Raw genomic sequence first — 23,292 nt, 5'->3', positions numbered from 1 at the left:
CAGTACTGGGAAGTCCCATGTCTGTTACTGAAACATGCACCGTGCTGACAGTAACACTTGGATTTTAGGCAATGCTTTTCTATCCCGTGCTGAAAACTGAGGCGCAGAGAAGGGAAATGAGAGTCCAACTGCCTTCCACACCAGGGAAATCCTGAAAATCTACCCAGGGCTGGCTGCTAGGCCGTAGTTGCCGGGCCACACTCACACCTTAACCAAAATGCTTGGCAGCCCACCTTGGCTGACACGTGGGTCTGCGGCTCTGCTGCACAGAGGTGGCTTGGGTGCCACGTCGGGGCGGGAGTAGAGGAGAAGCACAGTTGCGTGGCTTAAAATAGCCAGAAAAGGACCCTTAGTCCTTCCTTGCCTTGTTCCCTTCACATCCACAAATGTTCATCTCTGTCCCTCCTTTTTTTTCCATCCTTCCCAGGGGCGATGACTGACAGATTAATATATGTCTAGCTACGTGTCTTAGAAATCAAAAGGAAGGTGCTGTCAGAATCGCTTGTCAGAAAATGAGATTAGGCACACTTGTCATTTGCTGAGGATTGCAGTCTTTCAGAGATAAGGTTGCATTTAATGAGTGTAAAAAGCCTCCTTGTGAAAAAGGGGGTGGTGCAGGAGGGAGAGAATGATGATTTTTCTGGTGTCAGCTGAGTGCTTTATCATATAACTCGATACCGTGGCACCCTGGCAGGCGCTGATAATGGCTGCTGGGGCTCTCGCGCCTCTTCGGTTGCTCTGCAGCTTCAAAAGTGATGACTTGTTACCTGCTTTTAAACTCCTCTTGGATGTCGAAGCCCACTGTCCTAAGGGAAAGAAGCAAAAGCATGTTCAGTGTGTTTTAAAGAAAGACCTGTGAAAACACACAGCATAAAGGCAACGTGCTAAATGTATAGCCACTTTCCCCAGCCAACTAGAAAGAATACTCAGCGGGTTTCAGTGAAATATGGAACTTGTCTGACAAGTGAAGGATAACTAATGAGAAACAGAGCTGGATCCCACTGAAACCAATTGTGTTTTGTTATGGAAAATATTTATCAAGCTTTTTTTTCATTTGTTGGTTCTCCTAACAGTGCCATAATAACTCCTCTTATGTATGTTACTCGGTTTCTCTCATATACATCTCAGTTATTTAAATCTGCAGTGGGGATTTTTTTTTTGTTACCAATTGAATATTATCATACTGTACATGAATATTTTAGGTGAATGTTTCATTCATCAAAGTAATGGTCATTCTTTTGCCAAGTTAATGTCTTTGCATTGTTTAGAAGCTGGCTAAACATATAGATTTATTGTTCATAATGTGCTGTCTAAATATGAGATGACAGTCAAAAACGGAATTTATCTGTTCAGCAGAAGAGACCCTACATTAGCTCCATGTTTTTGCAATAGTATTTATTTACTTGGCATACCTCTTTTAAAATTAGCCTGGGAAGAATAGATTTCTGTCGTATATTCTCCCCATCAAATGAGATGTGATTTTCATTATTTTGCTTGAATGATAGAAAATGAAAGAAATTACTTGATTGGTTTATGGTGCTGATTCAGCATTTTCTGGGCTAAAAATGACCTGAAAGACAGGATGGGATTACAGCACGCAATAATGGATGCTTTATTCAGTGATAAGAAAGTCTCTTCTGACTGAGAAGAAGAGAATGAAAAATATTTCTCTCTTATTAGTTGATTCAGTACCCAGATATTGACAGACAAATTAATTTGAAATACTCCTTCAGCTGCAGAACCTGCTAGCAGGCAGAAATTAGGGGGAGATAATGGCCACAGCTTAAAAGTGGTGCATTTACCAAGCGTACTCGCAGGAGTGCTAGTGGATGGGGAAGAATTTATATTTTTTCTTCTTTCTCAGTGATGGGATCTTACAGACGTTTAGACTGTAGTGTAAGTAGCAGCTCAAGAGCCCAGCGAGGTCTGCAGGAGCTGAATCCAGCTAACCCCTGTTCCGTCACGTATTCAGTAACTCAGAACTCAAACCGCGGGAGGTAGCCAGAGGAGATACACGGCCAGGAGTCAGACTGGGGATTCTCACTCTTCATCGCTGGCAAAGGGAAGGAAAGGCGACTGTGGTGTTCACCTCAAACACTTCGCGCTGCTTGGAGAAGCTTGGGGGAGAAATGGCTTCACACGTAGGACAGTGGAGATTTCTCTTTGGTACAGGGCCTGGGTTCAGAAAATTATCCAGCCTGCCCTAGGCGTGCAGAACCGGGCTAAATTCCATCCTCAGAAGCAGTTGGAGATCACTTTTTATGTATGTTTTACAGGTCCAGGCCCATAAGGATAGGGAATAGAGAGCAGCCCTATTGTTCCCTGAGCCCCACTTTTTATCTTTGTTTCCATTTGAAACCAAAATCATAAAACTGCCTCCAGAGCGGTTGCCTCGCTGTTCCTCTAAATGAGAATTCCAGCTTTTATGCTAATTCAGTTTCAGGTTTCTTTGAACCTGCAGTTTATGGGCCTCTGCTTAAAACTGCAATCTGTTCTGCATAAAAGAAGAGATTACAAAGTGTTTTAGTTTTGCAAATGCTGCAGAAAAATAAAAATAATGAAAAAGTTGCACTGTCATTAATATGCTCTGGCAAAAGTTTTCTGCTTTGTCAAACAGCTGTACTTACGTGGAGAGCTTACGCAGGGAAGTTCCACAGTCCCGTAGCTCCGTTTGCTTCCAAAAGGTGCCTTTCCTTTTTGTGTCGCCGTCTCCCCGGCCTTACCTCAGCAGAAAGCACACGAGCTGGCTCTGCCAGGAGGGCCGTGGCGAAAGCACCGCTCTCATCCGGCTGCGCCAGGCGCTCGCCCTCGGGCCGGCGCTGCACACGCACAGCAGCGCGGAGCCCGGCCTCGCCGCAATGTACTCTCACTGACAGCTGTTGCTACCTTTTTACGGCATAAACCAGCGGGAATTTTGTCGTTGTTTAGGTCTCTCTCAAGAACAGGTCCTTTTCTTGAACCTCTTTAAAGCATTAGAGTTTCAGTACTTTCTGGTTGGGACATGATGCCGTGGCTCGCTGTTCAAAGTCATAAAACTCCGCTGATAGCTCCATACATTTTTTTTTCTTGGGAAAAGAACCTGCATCTCCTATCCAGAAATGGACAAAAATAGATGTGTTTTCAAAGCATTATGGAGGACTTTTGTAAGGCATCGTAATCACGCTCCAAACTCAGACACCACTGTGTCTTCTGGAAAGATTAGCAACTTAATGGAAACATAAATGTTTCCAGTCTTTCACAGAATACCAAAGAATTGGAATACCCACTTTTCACATTGCCAGGAAAAAGCTGCAGAACCTTCCAGGTGAGGTGAGGTTTGCCATAAATAATTTAATCCAATATAATCTGCTGTAATTTCAATATTCATTTCCTCCTTGCGCCAGAGATGGGCAATTCTTCTTTGGAATGACTCTGACTTGGAAACAAACGTCTGCTTCTCTGCCTGCTGTCTAGGCGGCTGTAGGTCATTTTTATAAAATGGTTGGATCTGAAAACCTCTTTTGGAGAGTGAAAGATCTTGAAATCACTTTTGATCCAAGTTCAATGCACTTCATTTGGCTGTTGTTGTGGCAGAAGCAAATGTCGACGCTGACAGAGACCACAGACAGATGAAAAAAATTCTGGCAAGGTCCCACGTAGATAAGAGACAGAAGGCTTCAGAAACCTACCCAGGCATATCCTAAAACACGGGGAAGTGTTGCTGTCAGGAGAAGGGGAAGCTTGATCCAAAGACCATTGAAGTCATTAGGAGGTGGTGCTGTGGTGGGTTTTTTCCTTTGATTTAATTTGGCTTTGGGTGAATTCCTAAACTCCAGACTTCTCCTTCGGAATTATAAAACGCATTTCGTGCATGTATAATGTTCTAGGAGGAAAACAGAGGTCCTCTACTTATCTCTAAGGCACGAATAATGAACATAATGAGGCCCACAGCCCTGCCAATAAACCTTAACAGCCCTAGGGAGATGAGTAGGTAAACGCATTTCTGATTTTGTGTGTGCTGAGATTTCAGGTGTGGCATGTGGTTAACGTTTGAAAAATCCAGTACAGACAAGCCTGTAGTTTAATCTGGGCTAAATTTATCAAATTAAAGTCTTGTGAGGAGTCTAGGCTTTAATTAGACCTGTTCTTACCATGCTGAGATGTGGAAAGTCTTGACCAAAGTGCTCACAGAATATATAAGCTGCCACACCTTAATAGCGTGCATCTAATTCCTCGTCCAGGTACTGTCTCGCCATCTGTGCAGTCCCCGACTCCCCCGGCTGTTGTGCAGAGAACACTTACCCATTTTAATGCCCTTCTTTATTTATTTTTGGTGGAGACTGAAACCTGCACTCAAGCCATCCATTTCCTTGGCTGAGCTCGTGAAATAGCCGATCGACTGCGATGGCGTTTGGCCACTCTCCGCTGTTTGTTCTAGAAACCAGACGTGAAGCCATCTCTGTTGGGTCTCCAGAGGAGGAGATGGAAACCACCTCTCTGACAGCACAGGATGACTCTTTGCTGTATATATTTATTAGGAGATGAAAAAACCTGTGAAATTTTAACAGCCAAAGTCCATGCTCAGATGTAGACATCTAGGGATAACCCTGCTAAGGTGAACAGCTTCAAAGAACTCTTATTTCCATTGTTATAACCAGGACCTGAAGTTGGTCGCAATTTTAAAATTTTCTGATTAAGACCATTTAATCAATTTTACCAAAATATTCCCTCTCCTGATCAGACCCATAGTGAAAGCACTGCAGTGTTTGCAGCCACGGTCTGCATTTGAGGCTGTTGTGGATGCGTTCGTCTCCTGCTTACCGCTGTTGTTCCTGGTGTGCATCTTCCCTTGTTGTTGTCCCAGTGGAAACCATTGCGGTCAGTGCAACCATACCTGTAATAAGAGTTTTGGAAAAGCCACAAAGTAGTGCTGAGGAGGAAAACTGTTCTGAAATGGCGCATACAGTGATGGAATGAGGAACGAATGAGAAATACTTTCATACCAACCTGTAGTTCTACATCAGTACTGGGTAGGAAGGTTTTCTTAGGAGTCTTTCCGTAAGTACAGCCCTTGTGTGGACAGCTCAGACCACACTGTCCCTCCTTCCCCTCCCACGCTGCAGTGTTTGCAGGGCCTCCGGAGCCGTGGCAGCGGTTGGTGTGAGGCTGCACCCAGGTCACTGCGTTGCTGCTCGGGCACCGCTCAGAGCCACGGGGCCAGGAGAAGGGCTGTCCCTCTTCATCACACCTCATCCGCGCCCTGTCTCCGAGGCGAGCCCAGGACAGAGCGTGTCTTTCCAAGCTTCCCGTGGATTTTGGGTGTGTGACGCTTCTCCTGGCTCAGGCGAGGCCAACCATGCACCCGTAGCCATTCCTCTGCCTTTGATTTCGGGCTGGCATTTGTAGTTCCCATCTTTTCCTTAGGAGAGTCACCTGCTCCAGGGTGTTGAGGTGAGTAGGGTTTGTCAACCCTAATTCTGAGGATTTAGCTCAAATCCAAGTGGAGCCCACTGGAGTTTAATTCCATTAGCCCTCCTAGCCTGGTATTGATTTGAAACCAATTTCAGGAGATGAAATCTTGAAAACATTCCCTGGGCAAGGCCTCACGAGCCCGTAAGACCAATCTTAGCACCTCTCCGTTGTGCAGGAAACATCTCGTCGTACGGGGATACTGTGCCAAGGAGCATAACTGCCGCTCATCTCCTCAGCAGCGTGGTTTACAGGAGACATCATTTGGCTCCGACGGCCGCGCTTCAGTGAATAATCATTTATATAATAATGTATCTGCGCATTTATCTTCTGCGGTGGCTATTAGTAATGGTGCGTGGCGCTTCAGAAAAACCGACAGCGGCTGAGAAACCCATTGCCCGTCAACAGGAACAGTGGTGCTGGAAGCAGAGTCTCTGCAAGCGTAGGAGCCCCCAGCCCCCGAGACCCCTGTGTCTGCGGGAGGTAACCCACCTTCTGCACAGCTGGAGGTCTCCATGCGGGCCACCCTGTCTGAAGTCGGGGAAATTTGTTTTTTTTTCCATTAAAAAAAAAAAAAATCTGTTTAAAAAAAATCGCTTTTCCTCCCGCCGAGCCTTAGCGAGTGACGCTGGCGTGCCGCGATCCCCGGGGCACGGGGGGACTGTCCGGCTCCGCGAATGGGTCCCGTGTGTGTGTCCGCCCCCCCGCAACCCCGCGCAGCGGCCCCGCCGCGGCGCGGGGAACGCACCCGCCTCCCCCCCACCCCCCCGCGGGGACCCCGGCGGAGCCCGGCGCGGCGCGGGGCGGGGCGGGCGGGCAGGGGGCGGGGCTGGCGGCGGCGGGCGGCTGGGAAGCGGCGCTGGGAGCTGCGCGCAGTGCGGAGCGGAGCGGCCGGGAGGCGGCGAGGGGTCCGGGCGGAGCAGCGCGGAGCGGAGCGGAACGGAACGGCCGCCCCCCCCCCTCCCCGCCCCGGGGATTTACAGGCTTGCGAGGTTGTTTCGGCGGGGCCGGAGGAGCTGGGGCCGGGCCGCTGCCTGTCCCCGATGGAATTCACCTGAGCGCGGGCGCGGCGAGCCCTGGACGGCGGGAGGGACGTTGCCGCGGCGGGAGCCCGCTTTGTCTCGGGAGAGGACGGGCATGACTTTTTAAAAAAAAGAAAAGAGAAAGAAAACCCAAAACAAACAAAAACCCATCACCCCCAAAAAACCCAAAAGCGGAAGAAAAAAAAAATTAATAAAGAGCCGCCCGAAGGAGGGGACGTGCTGCGCCCCGCCGGCGCGGGAGCCCGCGGAGGGAGGTGCGTTGGCAGGAGGGGCCTCGCCGCCCCGGGACCCGGAGTTGCCGCCGCCGCACATGGTTTCCTTTGTCCTGCTGCTGCTCTGCTAGCTCCCCGCGCCCGCCCGCACACCCCTCGCTCTTTCTCTCTCCTCCCAGGGATCCATCTTGCGGGGAGAGGGCGGGGGGGGCTCGCCCGCCCGGGAAGGATGGTCCGGCGGGCGGCCTGCGCGCCCGGCCCGCGGAGTTCTCCGCGAAAGGATTAGTTGGGCTTTGGCTGCGGGACTTTGAGAGCCGCGCTGGAGCGGAGTTTCCCGGCGCTGCCGCCGCGCTCACGCACCCGCCTCCCGCACCGCCATGAGCCCTGCGCTGGCAGCCGCGCTTACCCCGCTGCGAGCAGGTAACACCCGCGGGGCCGGCTGGGCTGGGGACCCCCCGGCCGCGGGGGGCAGCGGGGGAGGGGGGCGAGGCCGGGTCGCTGAGCTCGGGGGGCGGCGGGGTCCCGCGCTGGCTGCGCGGGGCGCGGGCAGGTGCGCGGCGGCCGGGGCCGGTGCTGCGGCGGGGGCCGCGCTGTCTGGAGAGGAAATATTTTAGTCATGCATCCCCTTGAATGACAGCACATTCCTCGGTGAGAGAAAAATAACTCTGTAGGTCTTTTTTTAAAATTTTTTTTTTAATTTTCTTTTAGCCCAGGGATTGTTTCTTTTCGCGTTGAAAAGGATTAAGCTGCGCTTGGTAACCAGGGGATTTAGAAGGGAGAAGGGCCACGGTGCAAGGAAGGGAACTGTTTCTCAGCAGCCCCAGCTCCCTTTTCCGCGCGGTGCGTACGGCAGCTGGGCAGGGGGGCTTCCGAAACCGGTGAACGTAGGGTCCGTGCGCCGGACCCCTCTGCTTTCCCGTAATGTAGCGGGATGGTGTCCGTCCAGCAGCGGCCCAGGTGGGAGCTGGAAATGGCCGGGACGGGGGCGCGGAGGCACAGTTCCGCCGGGCTCCGCGGCCGGGCGCAGCCGCGCTCCTCTCCGCTGCCAGCCGGCTCGGAGCGCGTCGCCGCGGAGCGCCCGGCGCGGGGGTGAGAGCACTTTGTTCCCCGCGCAGACCGCTGTCACCGAGGAGGAGATTTTAGGTCAGCAGTGCAAAGGCGTTGCATTTTATCCTTCTGCGTTACTGCTGAGCCGTTGGGATTTTTTTTTTAATCCATTTGGCTTTTTGTTCCTTTAGAGTTGTTGCATGAGGTGGCTGCCTGACTGTGGAAAAACAACAGTTGTGTGGAATTGGATACAGTGTCTGGTGGAGATTGTGTTCACTGCGGTATCACTGCTGCATTACTCTAATTGTGTTCTATATTTAAAACCAAATTTCAAAGTAATGAAACAGGCCAAGTTCCGTCTCGGGGTTCAAGCCAGTGAAGGGGGTTTTGGTTCTTTTCGTGGCAACCCGGGCAATGGGGTTTTTCCAAGTTGCTGTTCCATTCAGTAGTGGGTGGTCAGTAAGCGAAGTGCAACTCACTCTCAGACGAGCTTTCTGAAAATATTCCTTTTTTCATCTGCGTGTTGTACTGGTAATCATCCCCCGGTTTGCTTGCGAGTGACTCTCAGGCAGGGTGTGTTGTGCACCACGTTACATCCGAGAAGTGCCACTTCCAGGTTTCACTACAGTGCTTCTGTCTGGTTTATGCAGTAGCACGGAAGAAGATTTCACACGAAAAACCATAGCTTGAAAACAGTCTGTTGGTTTATGCTTGGCATTGGAGCAAACTTCCTAACAAAATGTTTTCCTCTTTCCAGTGTTGGGAAGAATCAAGTGAATAGGAGAGTCGCAGCTTCCCTATGCTGTTTTGTGTTGAAACAGTAACGTAAAGTAATAGCTGGAACTGTAGGAAGTTTGTTTGGGTTTTAATATTGGATTTTCTTTCTGAAAAGAAAGAATGGTTCAGAGAGTTTTGACTTCTGCGAGAAGCCGCATTTAGAAAAACAGCAACAGACTAAATTAGCTGGAAAAGGTTATTATTTTTAATCAGAGAGCAGGCTGATTGGCAAGGTTATGGAAGCATTGAGCATGTCTTAGTGTGTTGGACTAATACTGCACTGCTCTTTAAAGCACGTGGCCTTCTTGATCTCTTCAATTTGTGCATTATTCACATATTTTCATTAATTTAGAGAAAGTCATCACTGAATAATAAATCCATCATTGGGTAATAAATCCAGTGTTTACAAGGTATTTAATCGAGGAGAAATACACCAGCTCAGCTTTTAAATAAGCCAACAATAATCTAGTAAAATCTGTCTAGAAGTCTGAAAAAGAATAAAGCTATTTTTAATGATTAATCATAGAAATCTTGTATGTTGTTAACTTGAGGGCAAGCAAATTATTTCAGTGTATTACTACGCTATGATACGCAGTCTGAATTGTATCTACTTATTCATCAGCAATTTCACACCAAAGTTTTTAATGCAGTCGAGGTACCTAATATACATTGCTTGTTTTTTGTCTGGTTTTGAATTGAGAAATTCCTTCCCTTTGCAAAAAAAAAAAAAAAAAAAGCAGCCTGCTTTCCAAATAGTGTTTTTAATTATTTTTCCTGAACACAATGAGAAAACGGTTTCTAGGAGAGGACTAAAATCTCTCTCAAGTGTTGCATTTTCCCCGTTTGCAGTATTTCATTACTGCGCACATTTCTTTGGATACTTGTTCAAAAAGCAGGCTGTCTCAGCAGGGTCGGATCCAAGAGACAGTTCAAGATTGAACAGCTCTGTGTTTTGTGAAGGTGTAGGTGGTGTAAGTTAAAGCTGGAGATGTGTGTGTGTGTGCGTGCACAAAAACAGCTGTACACAGATGTGTAAAGTTAATGCTCTCTGCTTTTGGGCTCAGGATGTTTGTAAAATTGACGTTTGCAGTGTTACTTTCCGCCGTCTGGTTTCTTGCCATTGTAGTTTCTGAATGGGGGAGCTCAACGTTTTTGTGTGAAACTTAAGTAAGGCTTTTTAATAACGGGTAGAAAGATTAACTGGCATAGTTGTGTATGAACAGCAGTAGCAGAGAAGATACTAACACAATATTAGGAGGAAAAACCTCCCACGGATAAAGGTGACTTGATGAAAAATAAAAAGGTTTATTAGTTTATACAAAGCAGGGTGTCAAGAATCGGTTATTCTGACAGAGGCAAATCTTACATGGAAATACTGATACTAACACACTCTTTCAAAGACTTATGTAACAGTAATTTGTAAAATTACTAACCTAAGTTATCAGCACCGCTTTAAAGATGGTAAAAAATCAAGTGGCTGACACAGTAGGAGTCTCCAAATATACTTTAAAGATGAAATAAGGAATCCGCAGTCCTGCAAATTCCCAAAACCGGGCTGTCTGCTTCTAAATCATGACTCTTCTCCATTGCAAAATCAATGTCAGAATGTATTGGATAATTACAGTACAAAAATATAGTTTCTGTGCAGCTAATACGTTGAATAAAAAAAAAATCGTTTCATTCTTTATTAAATAGACTCTTCCCAAGCAAATAGCTGCACTGCAGGGCGGGGAAGCACAGCCAAACAGCACCACCTCATGGACATCTGCTTCCGAGGCTGCGGCTGCCCTTAGCTCTCTGGGTTTTGTCACCCGATTTGTTTCTCTAAAATATACATACATATGTGTGCGTATAAATATACCGCCGTGCCTTTTGAAATCTATCACTTGTAGAAAATGTAATGTGTTTTTTTTTTTTTTATTGGTCTTTCAGGCATCTGATGCCAGCTCTGAGAAGCTGTTCAACGCTGTTACAAATAAAGGTAAGACTGCAGTTCACATCACAAAACATGGGGTTTTTTTCCCCCACACATTTCTTTTCATGGCAATTTGAATGGGAGATGAAATGTAACTTGTCTTGCAGAAATGTTGCAATCAGCTTGTTAGTGCTTTTTATGTTTCTCTTGGTTTCAGACATGTTCTGTATGCTTGGTAATTGCTTTGCTTAAGCAATATAAGATAAAGGCTCTAAATAATGCATTGCCTGCCAGGTCAGAATTAATTTAAATAACAATATTAAGGCATAGTTTATTTTACAAATGGCTTTAATTTAAGCTCATTTAAATAACTGTAAGAGTTTTCAAAATGTTTTAACTTGATTGTTACTCATCAGCTACATGATAGACGTGGAATTATGAATAGCCAATTTGCACTGCTGACAGTAATAACCAGCCAACGTTTAGTATTCACGGGATAATAGCCATAAACCATGGCTTACTGTGCTGCGTGCTTTCTGTAGAGTTAATAAATGATATAGAGGGCCACATTTAAATATTCAGTATCCCATTAATTTTTCCAAACAGCAATCCAAAGAGAGAGTGGCTAAAGATATAGCAGTACATTAAGGGGAAACAGACCCTAAATCAGTGCCCGTGAGCTGCTGTGCGGAGCTGGTCCTGAAGCAGCGTTATTGGGAAGACTGTGGGCTTCGGGGATTTTTTTATTTTTCATTTTTATTTTTGGTTTGCTTTGTGTTGTTGTGAGGAGGGTCGAGGGAGCAGCTCCAGGCGTTGAGTTGCGCCGGTGAGTGTAATTCAAAGCCTTTAAAACGCGTCTGGTTTTCACCCCACTGTCCTGCTTCTTAATGGCAATGCCTGACTGCTTAGTGGAAGGCTGTGCTCCTAGCTGGAAACCCTCGGTATTTTAACTTACTGGTTTTTTGGTACATTTGAGTCAGTTTGCATTAGAAGAGACAGATTCGGTTAATGTGAAATTTGGGTATTTTTTTGTTGACTAGGTGTGGATTTGCTCAGTATTTACCCTCTGTGCTTCTCACTGGGTTTGGGTTTGTCATTCACCGGTGGGTCATTCTGATGGTTTTTTTGTGTCTGTTAATACCACGAAGCTGTAGCAGTTTAACTGGGGACAGTATGTGACCCCGTTACGTTTGGGATTCCCGTGCTGATACGCCGTTGCTTCTGAAGTCTTTTGCTGCATATTGAATCATTCCTGTATTTAATTGCGTTACCGGTCCGTATTCCTGTTTTTCATGTATTAGCATCCTTTGGAAGAGGTCTGGGTGGATTATTTCAGTGGTGTAACTAGGTTATCTCACTTGGCAAGTTTATGTATCTTTTCTGGTTACTGGGATTTAAGGCCCCCCTCAGCCCCTCGGTGGGTGAGGATGGGTGGCACAGACAGGCAGGAAGAGCTGTGTGTCTGGAGTGACCCCAGGCCCCTAAACTACATGTGACTGCATCTTTATTCTGCTAATTTGCTGTAAAAAGCTTTGGCGTTCGAGCAGCCCTCTCCTGGGGCTGGGCCAGGGCGAGGAGAAGCGGGGAGGTGAATCCACATTCCTGGCCCAGGCCTGTAACCAGGGTGAGGGGCTCTCCTCCCCCGGGAGGTGATTGATGAAGAGTAGGCCCCTCTTGCTCTTCCTTTCGTTTTCTTTTTCTTTCTTTTTTTTTTTTTTTTTTTTGAGTCAAACACATTGCCCACATTCTTATTTTTGTTTACTTACCGAGCTTGATTCGTGGCATCTATTTGGTTGTGAATGCCCATGCTTGACAGGGAGCCTTTTCTTCTGAGGTACTTTTCTTTGGTGATTTAGTTCCCTTGAAAGGATTAGGGTTTCTTTGTGTAGCCTAAAATCAACATGGGCTTTTCGAAGCTTTGCTTGGGAAACCGTACACAAATAAGCTGCTTCGTTGATGGTAGATTATTCCTTTGCCCCTTATTTCCATCAAAATGGCGGCTTTCTTTTCTCCTCCTGAGTTTCCCCTTAAAGCCATATGCTAATTCCTGTTGGTAACATGAATGACAAGGGAAGAATCAATGCAAATCCAGGTGCGGCCAAACTAGGCTGACTGGTATTTTTTTTTCTTTTATTTTTTTTTTTTTTTCTTTCCACTGGGAGAAAGAGATTAAGGGGAGAGAGGGCGGAAAAAGCATAGGGGACAGTTTTGTTAAAGGGATTAGCACTCAGACGACTAAATATCAGGAAAAGAGCCTCAAAAAAAGATCCCCTGTTTGGAGATAATGTCAATAATTGCTTGCAGCCAGGTGCAGGGGCTCTCGCCGTGGCTGGGAGGCTGCTGCCTGCTCCCAGCGCCTGCCCCGGGGATGGCTGAGGACCGCCGGGCGCTGTCAGTTTGATCTATTCCAAGTTCCCGTTCTCTCTCCGCAGTTCAGTCTGTTTGCTTCCAAGCCAGTTCTTCCCCCTTGTGTTGGCCGTGGCTGCTTTTGCCAAAAGCAATAAAAGTCACTTGTAAGAAAGGTCAGATTTGCATTGGGTAAGTCACGATGAAACCGTCAGTGCTGCTGGCAGAGGGACCGGGCTGGAAGGGCTGGGCAGGCTGACAAGTGTACATCCCTCTGCGTCCACAGCCCTTCTTTCAGATGTCCCACAGCCACCCGTGGCTCACACATTTTTTTTTTTTTTTTTTACTCTTTTATTTTGCAGAATTTTGCACTTGTATTTTGCAGAATTGTTAATAGCTGAGGTAGCAGAAATTACAGAAGTAATATATTTACAAAGCAGGTAGAAATTGTGAAGCGTTTTAGGTCTTGTCACCTTTCTATCATTTAGTTGTGGACTTCAAGGACAAAGACAAGCTCATGCTCAAGGTGTGATGGATTGGGATGGATGTGTAGTGTGGAACAGTTCCTTCCTCAGAAATACTATTAATTTAAAAATCTACAGCAAAGTGAAATGCCCCCCCCCCCACCTCCCTTGGAGAGGTGATAAAACCCCTTGGAGAAGTCTGTCAAGTTCCATTTAGGAGTTCCCTGCCCTTAGAGCTGAACGGGAAGATGCATCCCTATATCTAGAAGGGTCCTGTGAGTTTTGAGGGGCAGCACGTGGATGTTGGGGCCCCTCAGGGCTGGGATATGTGTCGTAGCTGAGTGATGCTGCGCTGGAGAGGGCAGTGGCGTTCCCACACCAGCTCTGTGTTGCCAGCGCTCCCGCAGGTCCAAGTCCTGCGCCGTCTCTGCAGAGGGGCTGGGAATTTGGGGGGGAGGTAGCTTGGTCCTGGGAGCAGGAATCATTGTAACTGCCACTGAAATGAGTTGTCCCTGGTCGTGAATCAGAGCCATGTGCTCCATCACTCTGGCAGGAACCCTTTACCTTGTAGTGCTTAAGATTGTCTAGGGAGATGATTCCAGTGGAAATCCAAGTGGCTGTGTTGGGAGATAAGCACCCAAGGGTCTAGGCTCTTTGTAGTGCTTGAAGAAGGAGCTGTTAACTTCTGAGTAAATGGGATGGGCAGGGGATGGCAGAGGAGCACATCGGCCGCCCGCAGCTCCCGGTCTGTCCGCTCCCTCTCTGCAGGCTGGGCCTTCCAGTTTGGGATTGCTGCTTTTAGTTTTGGTGTCTTCGAAGGAACATAACTTTCCCTTACGCTCTGCGAGCATCACCATTAATCCTGGCGAAAGTACAGGTTGTGTTCATGAATTTCTGTAGCATGACTTTCCAGCATAATTAAATTCCATTATCTCTTAATAATTTAAATAGACGCATCTGAAGCTGCAGAGCAGGCAGCTCCTACTACTGCAGCGTGTTTCATTTATGTTAACTCCCTCCTACATACCCGTGGAAAACAGCTTTTCCTGGAGGGAGAAATGAGTCCCAAAGTGATGAAGTTTTCATTTGTGCTGTATATTGAAGTTTGCCTTTGATCAGAAACACAATTGGGCTGTTACAGCTTTTTATGTTCAAATTGTTTACAGGATGTTCATGTAAACTTTATGAATCCTTCTGCTTCATGGCACCACCAGCTGTCAGGGAAATATTTATGCTCTCAGCTGGAGGGAGATCAAGGCGTCTGGGTTACTAGTCTTCACTGGTGGCTGAAATACCAGATCAAGCCCTGGGTTTTTAGGCGGTTCTGCAGCAATATCCTTCCCTAGAAAAACAGGCGTGTTGTTGTTTCTCCTCTCGTCTGTCTGTGGTGAATCATTTCTTGAGGATCCTCTGCAACATCTGTTTCTGTAAACAAGCAGGGAGCTGAAGTTGGCAAACGCTTCCCTGCTGATCCCGTTCTCGGGAGATCTTTGGCTGTGGAGAAGGGCTCTCGCTCTCACTGGGTACATCATCCCCGCAGCATCTCGTGGTGAATACGAGCGGATCCGCTACTGTACAGACGGCATGTGTGCAATGTGAGCAGTGCCAGAGAACTGGCTGCTGCTGCCTCCCTCCTTCCCAGGCTCTGTAGGAACCTACCTAACACCCTCCCTCACGCGGTCTGTATCGTCAGCGTTGCTTTTGGTTTGGAGGGAGGCTGGTGTCTGCATATGTCGGTCCTCCACGCTGCCTCTTTTCTGCTCACTGAAATGCTTCTTCCTAGCTTGCTGGCTGGGGCTCTGGAGCAATCCCAGCGCTGCAGGAAACCGAACCGCCAGCCAGCAAACCTCAGGGACTGCTGAATCATACGAGCAGTTCTGCAAATTTCTCTTTTTTCTGTGGTTGTTATGATGGCTCACCCTCCCGAAGTGATACCCTGATGATGATGTCTCCTTGCCTTTCCGGTGGAGAATTTCCCTGTGGCTTTGGATCACTTGGTTTGCTTGTGTTTTGTGGGTTTAAATGGCTTTTCAGTATTTTCCATGTGAAAGCTCAGTGTCTCTCATTACTGAGGGACTGAGCACTGGAAAAAAAAGCTTCCTGGTTTGAGGGCCCCAGAATTAGAAGAACACGGTGTATCACTTCACTCTTAACTTCCAAGTCAGGCAGATGAAAAAGTCAATATGTGTCTTGAGATGGTCCTTTGTTCTGGTACACAAAAGAGCAAGGCAGTTATTTCTGTGCCATGAAGGCTTTATCTGAGCAAGGAATTTGTTCTGTAACTTCCCCTTATGGCTGCGTCTCCCGAGCACAAGCTGCTTCTCTCCATCTGTACGCTTCCCGTGCCCTCTCCTTTTTTAGGTGCTGGAGGCTTTTTTGCTGGGACCTGGCAGTCCGGCGGGGTTGCCGGTGCTTGGAGACACCATAGCTGCTCTGCAGCTGCAGGGAAAGGTCGCTGGGTAATGCAGTGTGCCCAGAGGGAGAGGTGAAAGTCAAAGGTAGCCTCTTCCAAAACCTTTCAGAGTCTTAAATCCTGAAACTTATGACCTTACAAAACAGGAGAGTCTTCCAAGGCTTCACTGGTAGTTTTTAAGGTCATACTCAAAACAAAGCCATAAACCAGCCAGCATGGCATAAGCACCTGCAGGCACTGGCTTTTCTTGACCCAAATAGCAGAGGGGCACGGTTGAGGCTCTGGGCAGCCTTGCCCGTTTGGACTGGTGTCAAGTACCCTTTGGTGTCAGCTGGCGATGGTGTTCCCCTAAGAGTTCATTTAAGGCTGTTGATTTCAGCAAAGTCAAAGTGTGCCAGTCTCAGCAAGCAAAATGGCAATATTTGCTAACACCTAATTGTGTCTGCTCTGGTGAGAGTATTTGTTTTATAGGTTAACCTATATTTGATTTTCTCAAAAAAGACTTATTGGCATTGGGCTATAAAATAACGAATTGTGATAATCGGTTCAAAATAAGGTGGAAAAATTCTTGGGATAGGAGTGTTTTGTAGAGCAAGATCCTCACTTGACATACCTCCAGTTAGCGGAGCCCACGCAGGAATCTGGCGTGAGATTTGGTAAATGGAGCATCCTGCAGACCTCCCGTATCTGGCCTGCTGTTAGTCTCTCCCTTGTAATAAAATGTTGTTTTCTCTGAAAATGTATGTTTATTTAACTAGATCTCTTTTTGCTTCACAATCTGGATTCCATTCAGTCAGTTACCACTCCAATTAACTAACAATTATTTAACATTAACAGTAATTACAGACGCCAGTTAAGCGCCTACAGATGTCAACTGTTAGCTTTGTACCTAATCACTCAATGAAATGGAGAAAGTTCAACAAACATCAATTAGCCAAGCAATTAGTATGAGGTAGGAAAGAGCATGTTATCGTGTGTGAGCTGATTCAATTTATTTTATTTTGTCAGTAAAACACACACACACAGACAAGCAGCAATAAGTTGCTGAGATTAGATAAAGCTGTATTGTTTTGCTGTTTATACAAGATTTCTCCCCTCCTCTTCTTCCCCTTACATAACCTAGCTGTGCTTTGCCAGGCATTTGTTATCTTATCAAATATGTTTTATTTCAGTTGGAAAAGCACAACAATGTCATTGTCAGTGGTGAGATGAAGACTGTTGTGAGCTTTACCCCAGCAGAACTGTCACCTTAGTAAAGCTGCTCCTGCGGGTGGGTTTAACCCACGCCTAGGTTTAACCTGTGAGTTAAACCAAGGACCCCGTAAACGTCAACGCGCTTACGCAGTGGATCCGTGGTTTTAGATAACACTGAACGACATGCATTGGTTCCTTCGTCTGATTTATCCGTGTGTGTAATGTTGATACGGGGTTCGCTTGTGCTCCGCAGCAGCTTGCTCAGGTTGTAAGAGGACAAAAGGGCTTCGTCAAGGGGTGTGTCAGCCTGGCCTCAGCTGTCCCGGCTCCAGGGTGGGAACAACCTGCGCAGGGTGTTTCAGTTGTGTGCTGCTGTCTGAAGGGTGCTGGGCATCCGCAGCCGTCGTGGGGAGTAACTGTGCCTCCAGCAGCACTGTGTAATGGTATGCCGTGAGCTTGTGTGGCTCAAAAAGAAAAAAGTAGAAGAGGGCCGTAAATTAACTTTACCTTCAGAAGGAAGCGGTTGATTTCTAGCCACCATGCCAGTTCTATTGCAGGCCTCTCTTTCAAGGTCTTTTGAAGACTGCAGACATGTGCAGAAGGTGCTCGGTGTGCAGCACGCGGTGTAGGCAGGGGTGCCTGGGCTTCCCGAGTACCCAGCTGTGCCACTAACCCACCGCTTCACCTCCCTGCTCCCTCTTTCTATAGCATCTGATGTCTTCTCACTTGGCACAATTTAACATCCCTTGCTCAGGCTGTCTTACATCCAGCTGTTAATTTGAAAAAAAAAAAGCACTCCAAAGTATCTCACATCCTACAGTCTTGACACTCTGGATGTCAGTAGGAGTTCCATAGGGACATCTATATGAATTGTGCTTTTTTTTTCTTTTTTTTTTCCTTTCCCTAAAGTCTTCATAGCTGCTTAAAAACCTTTTTTTCTTCCAGTTCTCAGCTGTCCCCCAAACAAGAATGCCTTTTGCCTTCATCACTATGCTGACATATTTTAAATGTTTCTCCACTCAAAATTAGCCCACGAAGTAAGATATTATTTTATCATGCAGCCTGCCCACAGAAGTCCGTAAAGTTACTTGAATTAGTCATTGTTTTCCAGAGTGCGGGAATAGGAGCAGAGAACCACAGGCAGATCTCGCCCTTGCTTTCCGAAGTCTCAGCTTTTTTTTTTTTTTTTTTTCCCCTCCCTAAAAACCACAGAGACTGAACATGTGAAAAACCCTTCAGTGTGTGACTCGAGTGCAATAATATTTGTCTGAGTAGGCAAAAAACCTGAAATTGAGCTTCCAAGTGGGAGCTACCACATTCATTCCGGTAGCAAAGAGGACCTTGTGAAGGATGGTACTTGAAACTGGTGAATTTTTAACGTTCTAATGGTTAAGTGTGGTTTGTCCAACAGAAAAGGCAGGGCCTTGTCACCAAGCGATGATGCCATTTCTGAAGATGCAGAGAGGGTTGTAAGAGGGCAGTTTTAGTCTCAGGGAGTAGAGTAAACAGACTGTGCTTCATCGCTTGACTTTAAACGCTTGTTAACACCCAGCATTTATTTAAGTGCTTTGCTGGATGAGGGCCACAAGAGTAAAGCCCGCAGCACCCTTGAGACTTCCAGCCACCCAGGCATCACTTACATTTCCTATTTCTTCTGTCCCTAGAGCACCTCTGTGGCTGAGGGCGGCTCTAGCCCCTTTCGCCAGTCCCTGTGCCCAGCAGGTCCCAATCGCTTCCCCCACCTTTGCCGCTGCCCTGGCTTCGCTTGGACTTGGTGAGCTGAGGGATTTCTCAGCAGGACGCCAAACCCAGCAGGAAAAGGGGGTGTTTGTGCAGCGGGGTTGCCCGAGTCGGGCGCAGGGAAGCGGGCAGACGCACAGGCAGGGCGGGGGCCTGGCCGCAGCACGGCTGCACCCTGCGCTCGTGGCCGGCCCTGGTGTCGCCCAGCGCCTGCAGTTATTCAGAGTAACGTGAATTGTGTTCCGAGCTGGATGTGAGGAGCTCAGCTGCCAGGAGCGTGCTGAGAAATGCTTCAAGGAGCAAGCGTGTGGCTGGAAGGGGCGGTGAGCAGCGTTCGGCAGGCTGTTTGAGAACGCCAGTGTAAATGTGTGCTCAAAAACTGGCACACAGAAGAGTAGATAAACTGATGTAAGTGCCTTTTAGAGCAGTTGATGGCCTTCACTTACGTATGCTAGGAGAGTAAGGCAGGAGGTGGGGAAGGGGGCTTCCTTCTGTACTTATCAACAAAATACTGTTCTAAAAAAATCTTTTTGTTTTGGAGCTTAAGACCTCAGCTCACAAAAGGCTGTTCAAAGCCAGGGCCAGGGAAGAGTTTCCAAGTCCAAGAGCATGAGACTCAAACCCCACCAGCCTGCTAGTGCCTGTGTTTACGGCAGCGGGATTTCCCCGGCCCTTGAAGTGCCGGCTTCAGGCCTGCTCACAGCGGGGCCGCCTGGCTTATTCCTGTCTCCTGTTTACAGCCGGAGGAGCCCAGACCCCGCATTACCCCCTCACCTGTGCCTGTCTACAAGTCAAGCACAGCCTTTGGAGCATGGGCCAGGCTGCCATCTTCGTCAGCCCTCCGTGGGAACTTCATCCCCGAGTTCACATCGTGCTCAGTGGTGACTTTATGGGTCACAGAACGTTGTAGGGGCAAGAGGCGAGGTGGATCTGCAGGACCTGGGCTGTCTGGGTCAGCGCTCGGCCCGCGGCGAGGGAGGCGGAAAGGAGCCTGTGGCTTTGCTGCTCCGTGCGTTTTATGGGATGGTTCTTGTTAGGATCAGAGGACGGAGGAGAGGGATGAGGTGTAGTGCTATGAGCTCCCGCAGCAATTTGGTGTCATTTCCAAATATTTGAAGTTAGCGAGCACTTTGAAAACTGGGGGCAAAGGAATTTGAGTGGCTCGTAATAGGAAACAGCTGCTGCCGAGCAAGCTGTGTCCTAAGAAAAAACAGCTTCATGAATGTAGGTCTGCTGAGTAATAAAGCCACAAATTAATACTTAGTTCATTTACTAGGTTGTTAGTCCCATAAGCACTTAAACTTCATTTGTTAAAAGAAACAGCATTATGAAAATCAAAAGCAGATGAGCAAAAGCCCTGGTTTTGCTTTTGCTTGCTGGTTTTTATTGTTGATTGCAGTTGTAGGCTCTGCAGCTTTCCGCAGGTGTGATTGCTGCTTGGGTACAGCAGACCCTGTTGCAACAGCAGCACCATTTTGTTTTATCCTATGATGGTAGCTGGGTTTATTTTTTTTTTCTTTTCTCCTTCATTGTGGTTGAGATAAATGATTATTAAAACCTGGCGTGGACAGTTTTCCATGCCCAGCAGGACGTGCTGTCTCTGAGGAGGGGCGAGAAGCTGTGTTGGGAGTACAGCACCTGTTGTGAATCTCCATCTCAAGTGTAGGTCTGCTTGGAAACTTTAAATAACAGCTCTGCTTAGCACCTTGGGGTAGCACAAAGAGAGCATTGTCATTAAGAGAATTGTTCTCCCAAGGGGTCTTCAGATTTTGGTTTTGAGGGGCAATTAGACACTTCAAGCTTCCGTAGGTGGGAAGTCTGATAAGGATGCAGAGATGCTGATTTTCTTACACCTCTGGGGGAGAACTGCTTGAGTCTTTCCTCTTACATCTGACCACCTCTAGGTCAGGTACACTGTTCTTCAGGTACACCTGACGTTCTTCCTGAGGTCCGTACAGGTCTTCTTGAGTTGACTGGGAGAAATGAGATGAACTCGTGGGCTCTGACCTAACCTCTTCATCAGGAAAGACACAGGAATGATCTTGATGTTAGTTTTGGTCTTAATTCATTGCTGGAAGTTCAGTTTTGTGCTTCTAACTGCCAATCAAGTGGATGTTGATTTGAAGGTGGGGGTTGTTGTTATATGAGTAAACAGGCTCCAGTGTCTTTGGAGTCTGGGCAAGAGTTACTGTGTGGATGGAAAAATGGAGAGCTGTACGCGTTTTGGAAAGAGCAGCGCGGAAGGGTAGCGCTGACCACGTTTTCTAAATGCGTACATCCAGCAGGGATGATGCTCGGGAACAATACACAGTCACGAAACACCGTAAATATCCTCTTTCACCACACCAAAAGAAGTCCGTGACTACATCAGACATGTTTAAAGCAGACCACTGTAGGCAGAGCTGTTTTGAAGGCCGTGGCTCTTGAGTAACTGACTCATGATCCAGTTCATATTTCAACAGCCACGTCTGGTTGCAGGCAGGGTGAGCAACCTGTAGAGCACAGGAGCAGTTCCCTGTAAGAGGCTAGACAGATTAACTGACACTGGTGCCGGTCGTGTAGCTGTGCCTGCGGTGCTGCTTGTGGTGGTGCTCTCTAGACGTTGAGAGAGATGTTGTGAGTCATCTGAGGCCAGGCCCACTTCCATTGCCATGAACAAACAGGTCCCTGTTGACTGATTCAGAGTCCGAGATAAATGATAATCTCTTTGTACAGAAGCTTGAACATTTATGAGGTTAAAGCAAAACCAAATGGCTCTGTGTTTTGAATTAGAAAACTCTCATTTATTTCTGTGTTGCAAAGGTCACTCTTCTTGTCTCACAGCTGTTCTCCATGCTGTGGTTGGTTTTCCTTCCTAAAAATTGCCTGTTGCACCCGCTCTTGTGTTTTCCCAGTGGTTTCTCTAGGTACGTTATGCCCAAACTAGCAACCTGTGAATTTACACTTGGAGAGAGAAGAAACCAGAGCGCTCATCTCTGCTGAACGCAGTGGAGTTACTGGTGGCTGATCTTGTAAAGTGTTTTCCTGTATGTGCATCTGCATACATATTTTACAAAAATAAGTGTCGTCTTACAGCGGCCCTCTTTAAAAGTTCATTGCCAAATGCTCTCAGGTCATGAGGTGCGGAGCAGGAGAGAGAGCTTGTGCGCTACCCCGCTTCTCTTCATGTCGCTCCAGAGCCTTGGGCGTTGCATGAATGTTCCTCTCTTGGCGATGGGTCTCGACTGAGGTATTTTTCCATCTGCTTCCGTATCTGCTCCCTGTATCTGTCTGCTGACTCTTACACTACAGGTCTTCAGACCATTTTTTGTCCTGTTTGCACAGCCTCCCACACTGTGCAAACCAGGCCCGTGACCTGGGCTTGTAGGAATCGCTGTAATACAATTAATTGTTGATAGTAATCGTCTGGCAAGCTGTTACACTTGTCTGGAAAGAGCTGGGTAATGTGTGCATGTGGGACAAGTCTGTACATCTTCTGAACTGATAAAAAATTAAGTGTGTTGGCAATCCAGCCTGTAGTATATTAACACTGTGCTTAAATAGTTAGCTGACAGCTTGAAGTGGGGGGTGGCGTTTTAATAGTTAAGCTAGTTTTCTGTCTTCACGTGCCCTGTCCAGCATCTCCTCTCGTTGAAATAACCTAATTGCTCTCCAGCCTTTCAACAGCACATCATCTTAGCGCCTTGCTGCCAAGACAGTTATTCTCCTAAAGGCCTCATTATGTTTTGCCAGTCTATCGGGGGCCAGAAATAACTTGACAATATCTGCTCAATACCCAGCTCTCTAAATGACAAACAAATAATTGGGTGAAGCAAACCCTGAGCACAGTGCAGCTGACGCAGACCGCTGTGTGCAGAGCCCTTACCGATAACAGGCGGCGCTCCGCCTGCTCCGTGTCAGAGCGGATCTTGAAGCAGCAGATAGCGCGGAGACGCGAGGGTGACAGCTTGGGAAACGGCGTGCTGGTTGTTGCGGCCGGTAAGGAGGGTCTCTTCGGCACTCTGTGACAACTCGCTGTCATTTTCCTGCAGGTAAATGGCTGACATCTTAGAACAAAGGCTTAACAGCAGCATTAAAAAAAAAAAAAAAAAGTAAATCACACACATACTGTCGTCCGAGAGGGCTTGTGGGTAGGCCAGGAAATAATCCGTCTTCCTCTTTTAATCTAATATTATAATTAATTTAAAGTTGATTGCTGTAAGTGTCTGTGCATACTTAAAAATTAGATTAGCCAGTAAATTGTCTCTAATGATGGTTTTTATTGCTCTGGTAGTTTACACAAAAGCAGCGAACGCGCTTTTCTTTGGAGCGTATTAGCACATCCTGAGGAGACGGGACTGGCCTGCATCAAGGGTCCCCAAATTAAGGTTTCCCCAGTAAGACCAGCGCCTCTGTTGGTCATCATCCTGCAGTCCCGCGGATGTCTCGCTGCGTCAGCAGGCAGCCGGCGCGTCCTGGCCGTGAGCTGCCCAGTGTGGAGCCTGTCCCGCGTCCTCGCGGGTGCTGCAGTGCGTTGGGCGCTGCCCTTCCCAGCGTGCAGCACCTCGCAGCGTGGATCCGGAATCGCTCTGCTCGTCGCCCTGGCAAACCCCAGATCTTCAGGGCCTCCTGCGGCTTCGTGCTCCTGTGTGTCCATAGCGGTGCAGCTGGAAAGCACACTGGAGATTAGATTATATTACTAATCTTATGTGAC

General features: G+C 47.5%; 1 protein-coding gene across 5 annotated transcripts in view; it reads left to right on the top strand.

Moving 5' to 3' along the window:
- Window positions 1-23,292, top strand: part of AUTS2 (activator of transcription and developmental regulator AUTS2) — a 779,256-nt gene that overhangs the window by 694,834 nt on the left and 61,130 nt on the right. For all 5 annotated transcript variants that reach the window (XM_086763110.1, XM_086763109.1, XM_086763108.1 and 2 more), the window contains one exon: window positions 10,460-10,508. In XM_086763110.1, coding sequence (XP_086619236.1) covers window positions 10,460-10,508 — 49 coding nt within the window. The remainder of the gene's footprint in view (window positions 1-10,459; window positions 10,509-23,292) is intronic.

Source organism: Chlamydotis macqueenii, chromosome 19, assembly GCF_036417535.1.
Source record: "Chlamydotis macqueenii isolate bChlMac1 chromosome 19, bChlMac1.mat, whole genome shotgun sequence".
Lineage (NCBI taxonomy): Eukaryota > Metazoa > Chordata > Aves > Otidiformes > Otididae > Chlamydotis > Chlamydotis macqueenii.
This window is presented reverse-complemented; position numbering and strand designations above follow the sequence as displayed.